Source organism: Photinus pyralis, unplaced genomic scaffold (genome assembly GCF_008802855.1).
Source record: "Photinus pyralis isolate 1611_PpyrPB1 unplaced genomic scaffold, Ppyr1.3 Ppyr1.4_LG2, whole genome shotgun sequence".
Classification (NCBI taxonomy): Eukaryota; Metazoa; Arthropoda; class Insecta; order Coleoptera; family Lampyridae; genus Photinus; species Photinus pyralis.
Window position 1 is genome coordinate 11,857,824 of NW_022170403.1, and position 5,900 is coordinate 11,863,723.

Genomic DNA, 5,900 nt, shown 5'->3' on the forward strand with positions numbered 1-5,900 from the left:
TTTGTTTATTATTTAGTGGCCGATACTTCAACTATAACAATACTTTAAACCTTTAGCTAGGTATATTAATTTTATAATAAATACTCATTAAATTAAATGAACCTATAATGCATACTGTTTTGATGGTCTGTGATGTTACATATTTCTACACTGCAGTTTGCTAATAAGTACGTAAATACAAGTTGGTTTCAAAAATGGAACACTGATCAACTGTGCGGTTGATAGGTCGGAAAAGTAAGTATCAGTAACAAGTTTATGGAATTAAGCTAGGGAAGCAGAGTATTTTATGGTCTATTTGAGATACATTTTTACACTCATCGGGCGTTTACGATAATTGGAGCGCTCCATAGCGGTATGTATTGTAACCGAGTTTGGCAATTATACCGAATGTATCCATTACATGTATCAGATCCACAACTTATGGATCAGCTGCATTAGTAGATATAGCCCGATATATCCAAAACATAACCTTCAAAGTGTTTGGTTATTCCGAATTTCACGCAAAGAAATACGAACAATGAACCGAGTGCGTTCGGTAATAACGGTTACCATACATCCACCGGGTGCATAACAGCTGATTACCGTACTTTACCACTCATTATATACCGCTCCAATTATCGTAAACGCCTATGAATTGTATACAAGGTGAAGGTAGATGTTTTAGACTCTACCTGAAGATGATACAAACTATTACATTATGAAAATCTCAAATTCAAAAATGAAAAAAATATTGCAAAAATGAAGTTTTTGTCAAACTTTAGGGCCTCTGCGCGACTGGAAGATGTTAACCGATTTTGAAAAAATGTTGTTTCTTGTTTCATCTATATAAGTCGCAACTTTTCCGTGCTATTACCACTTTGAAATAAAAAATGGGTTTTTTCGTCCACCCTATTCCATAATTGTGGACAATTTAGAAAACAAGTAAAAAAGTGTTCGTCCTAAGGAGAGTAACTAGTGCATTTTCCATGCATTGAATAGTAGTTCCCAAAAGATCATAGAATGGACATAATGGGCATGCGCAGTGTAATTGTTACGATTTTTCTTGGTTCAGGTGCTCAATACGAATCTCTTTCCTAGAAGCATCTGTTATTAAAACTTCTCGATAAATAAGAAAGTTCACAGTTGCGCATGCGCACATCTAATGTTTAAAGCCTAATTTACATTTGGCAAGTTTACTGGCGGAAAGTAAACTTGCCTAATGTAAATTAAGCTTATGCGGTATGTTTGTTTACAGTGACTATAAAGTCACTGTAGGTATGTTTATCTTTACTAGAGACATCTAAGTACCTATGTTTAAAATTTCAAAAAATATCTCTATAAATAGGAAAGTTGACATTGCGCAGTTTAATCGTCAAGAATTTGCTTGGCTTAAATGCCCTGAGCTATACGCTACCGAATGCAAAAACAAACGAACTTAATATCTTGAACTGTAGGAGTAGTTAAGGCCTCGAACAGACGGACAGAGAAAATGGCTGCAATAGAGCACCGCAACTTCTTTGGAAAATGCGCTAAAAATGTCATGTTAGTTCTCGAAAAACTGCTCCAAACCATATTAAAGAAGTAGATGATTTATGGGAAGCATTGAATATTCAACAGGGTTTAAAAATTCGTATTCAAACCATCCACCTGCCATACACTTTACCTATTGCTAGGGTCAAGCAATTGAATTTTAGACAACATTGCTAAATTTGTCAGTACCTACGAGTATAAAATAAAAGGAGAGAACCTTGCATTAAAAGGGGACGATACGGAAATGGACAAAAAGAAAGAAAAGTGCGAGAAGACTGGGGAGAAATGCGTCATTATTGGCAGTGGTGTAATAAAACAAAACTGACATCGTCTCTTCTGTTTTATGATAAATCAAGTCGACATAACTGACCAGCGCAAATGAAGTGATATTTTGACGACTTCCGTCGCGTGTGATGCTATTTCACACCACCGTTATATTCTCTCCTCTTATTTTTTACTTGTAGGTCAGTATAGAAGACCACTTTTGACAAATGTTGCTCATCTAGCAATTACCTCTTAGACCATATTGTTGTGTTATTTTGTTTTAGTTGTAACTTGAAAGAAATTATAGAGCGTCTGGATGTGACAATTTTGTTTAGTTCAATTAATTAACCGGGGGGGTTATTAATAATTTGAGACACAGGATTGCGTAAATTTCATGTTATAGTTTTGGTTCAATTTCTTAGAAGTGTTCTGTTTTTATTTTATTCCTAGAATTTTTTTCGATGTAAATTTCTTTTTAAATTTTATTTGCCGTTAACGAGGTATAGCGCGAAGTAGAGATAAGGTTCTTCGCAGAATTGCCGGGCGTACGTGCCGTTTGGCAAGAAGTTGAAAAATCGACGCTTCGCGTGATTGGCGGACGGGGTGTGGAAGAAAGGAGAAGGGCTTTTGGCTTAAATAGAAAATTTTTGAAGAGAGCGGGGCTTTTTAGTCGTTACAAAGCCAACCGGCGCTTCTTCGGTTACGTTATTTTTTGAATTTTGTGGAAGTTTCTTGCGTAGTGGATCCAGGTTTAATTAGAATTTTGTGTCTGCCGTTTAAGAAGAATTTTTGAGAAGTTTAAGAAGTTTGTCGTCGTCCTGTTTTTTTTTTATTTTGCGGAAACACGGAAGTTTTGAATTTGTGGGTACCCGAAGAGAGAAGACGTCGGTGTTTGAGTGTTTGGTTTGCGTGATTGTGTACGGATACCTCTTTTTATCGGAGTACGTTATTCGGACTAATTTTAAAAGTAAGTAGTAGTTAGTGGTTTGTTTTGTCTTGTTTTGTTTGTAATGTTTGAGTAATTTGTTTTTTTTTGTGTGTGTCATTTATCTGTTTAAAATTGTAACAATTTGTAAAACAGAAATTTACGCAATTTTTTGTCTGAAATTAAACCAGTCATTGCAATCCAGGTTTTGTTTATTAGAGTCAAAGAGAGGTAATTGTCGGCGTCTCTTACTTTGTTTCAAGTTTATTAAATCTGGGGGTGAAGTTTCATATTGGAATTTAAGGGAGGTATTAGCCACCGACCTGGCGAGGTTGCTACCCCTTGTCCGGACGAAGAAAAGGGGTGGTCGGACTCATTTTACGGGCCCTGAGATTTGTGTTTTTAAGAGTTTGTGTGGGATTGAGCTAGTAAGGGTAAGTTGTGTGGGTATCTTTCAGGCTTAGGAAGTTTACACAACAAATTAATTGGCGCCCAATAGCGTGAGGCATCAGGGAAACGCGGAAGTAGGTCGTTTTTTATTGAAAGTTTAAAGTTCATTGTAGGCAGGATTTATTGTGCGACGGGTAAGATTTTATTTGGTATCCGACACGATAAGTTTAAAGGATTTTTTTTAACGCAATTATTTGAAGAGGTTTTTGGTTGTGACAGGTTAAGAAAGGGTTAGGTAGTAACTTTATTGCGAAGGGTAGTTGAGTAGAGACAGGGAAGTTAAACGAAATTTTTTATAAGATTTGGAAAAGAAATAAAAGTGACAGCGAGCGTAGAGACGGTTATTTGTTATATTTTTGTATAATTATAACAGCGTAAATTATTAACAAGAGAAGATTATGGATTCGAAGCCCGAGAGTGGAATTGATGTACCGACGGACGTCAGCGCAGAAATAATACCGGGGTCAGTCGACGTGCCGGAAGGAAAAGGAGAGGTCTCTACAATGGGATTAACGACAATGCAGGAAGGGTTCTTTGCTCAAATGATAACGATGATGAGTGAGATGAGGACAGAGAATAAGCAAATGAATAACCAACTGGGGGACAAATTGAGCGGTCAGATAAAAGAGATAAATAAGAAGATAGAGAACCAGAATAAAACGACAGCGGAATTAAGACAGGACGTGGTGAGAATCATGAACGAGATTAGGCAAGACATGCAGGAGAGCGTCAGAGAGGTAGAAAAGAAGACCGATGGAAATACGAGGGAGATTAGAGAATTAAGGACGGATATGGCCGAGAACATCAGCGTGCTGCACCAACATCACGAAGGGGTGAACAAGCGAGTGATGGAGGTAGAGAACCAGATTAGGATGGAGGTCAGCTACACGCAGCAGGAGTTTGAAAAAGTTGAAAAGGGATTTTGTCATATGCAAGAAGTCTGCAACAAAAATAAAAGTACGAGTGAGGAAGAATTAAAAGAACTACGGAAGGAATTGGAGAATAAGCCGAGACAGGGAGGAATACAGTACGCCAACAATTTTAAAGGGGACCTAGATCGTCTGGAACAGTTCACGGGTAAGGGAAAAGTCCACCCTATGACGTTTCTAAAAATTTTAGAGGCGACGATCCTAAACAACAGGCGAATTTTTGGGAAACTATTCACGAACGTGGACGAAATCAGCTTGATAAGAAGTGTTCTAAAGGAAGACGCGCAGATTTGGTATGACACGGTGGACGAGAAGATTGCCAACTTCGAGTCATTCAAGGAAAATTTTATAAGCCAATACTGGGGCGATTGGGAGCAAAATAAAACACGGGACCAATTAAACATGGGAAAGTATAACCGAAATAGGGGTAGCCGTGTGAAGTACCTGATGGAAAATTATTCACAATTTAAACACCTAGAAAATGGGATACAGGAATCAGTGCTGGTAAGGCGGCTGGCAAAACATTATGAAGAGGAGATTTCCCAGAAGGTCACGAAGGACGACATCACCACGTACGAAGAATTTTTAAGGATGCTCAAACGTTACGACACGGCTGACGAGGAGAAGGACGCCGCCTACGATTATAAGATCAGGGAGCAAGGACGGCAGTATGAAAAACAAGGATACGGAAACCAGTGGAGAGGAAACAGACCATACGGAGCGTATCAAGAAAGGGGTAACCGGATGGAGAATTTGAACCTAAATTACAACAATTATAACAACAATGGAAATTATAACAGGAATGCGAATAATGGGAATTTTAATAGGAATAACAACAATAGAGGGAATTTTAACCGCGAGTTTAATTATGAACAGAAATTCGAAAGGGAATATCAGAAGGACCAGAGGGAGCAGGAGAGAAGACCGGATTATGCAAGAGGAGCCCGAGAAGAGAGACGAGGGGAGGGAAATGCAGAACAGGACAGGAGACGTATTAACCAGATTTTAAAACCGACGCGGGACACCGGAGAGGAAAACAAAATAGAAGTGGTTAGAGCCGAAGTCCATCCACCACCGACGGATTTTTAAGAGGCCGCGCTATTGTCGGATACGTGTACTCGCACCCGAAAGAATTTATTCAAATTGACGACAATAGTGCGGAAGACAAATCGGACAACTTCATTACCAATTTACCAACAATAGGGGTGCTGGTGGAAGGAAAAAGGGCCAAGGCATTGATTGACACGGGGGCGGAAGTTTCTTTAATTTCAGAAGATTTCATTAAAGAAAATTTAGGAAGAGTGGAGAGTTTTACCGTACCCATTAAAGGATTAAAATTAATAACGGCAAATAAGAAAAATTTCGCCAACGTCAAAAGAAAATTTATTTTAGGGATTGAAGTAGGAGGTGAACGGCTGCAGGAAGAATTATTGGTTTTAGCGGGGATGCAGGCGGATTTAATTATCGGGATTGACATTTTAAAAATGTATGATGGAATTGTGGATATAGGAAAAGGAAATGTAAGAATAGGAAAATTAGAAGTGAAAATAGAAGACGAAAAGATCAAGAAAGACCCGGATAACGAAATGGAAATTAGCGTTTGTCAGAAATGGGGGAATGAGGAGTATTGGAAAATGTCAAAATTAAATTGCCCAGAAGAGTGGTCGGAAAAGGTAACAGGAATACTGAAGGAAAATCGTGAACTTATCAATGACGAAGTGAGAATGGCGAGAGGTTACGAACACACGTTGCAAGTGGATGATAGGAAAATGGGGAAAATCCAAACGTATTCGGTGCCTTTCCATTATCGAAATGAAGTAAGA

General features: G+C 38.4%; 1 protein-coding gene across 1 annotated transcript in view; it reads right to left on the bottom strand.

Moving 5' to 3' along the window:
• Window positions 1-5,465: 5,465 nt before the first annotated feature.
• Window positions 5,466-5,900, bottom strand: part of LOC116163824 (putative nuclease HARBI1) — a 3,009-nt gene continuing 2,574 nt past the window's right edge. Inside the window, exon 4 of the mRNA XM_031477955.1 lies at window positions 5,466-5,492. Coding sequence (XP_031333815.1) covers window positions 5,466-5,492 — 27 coding nt within the window. The remainder of the gene's footprint in view (window positions 5,493-5,900) is intronic.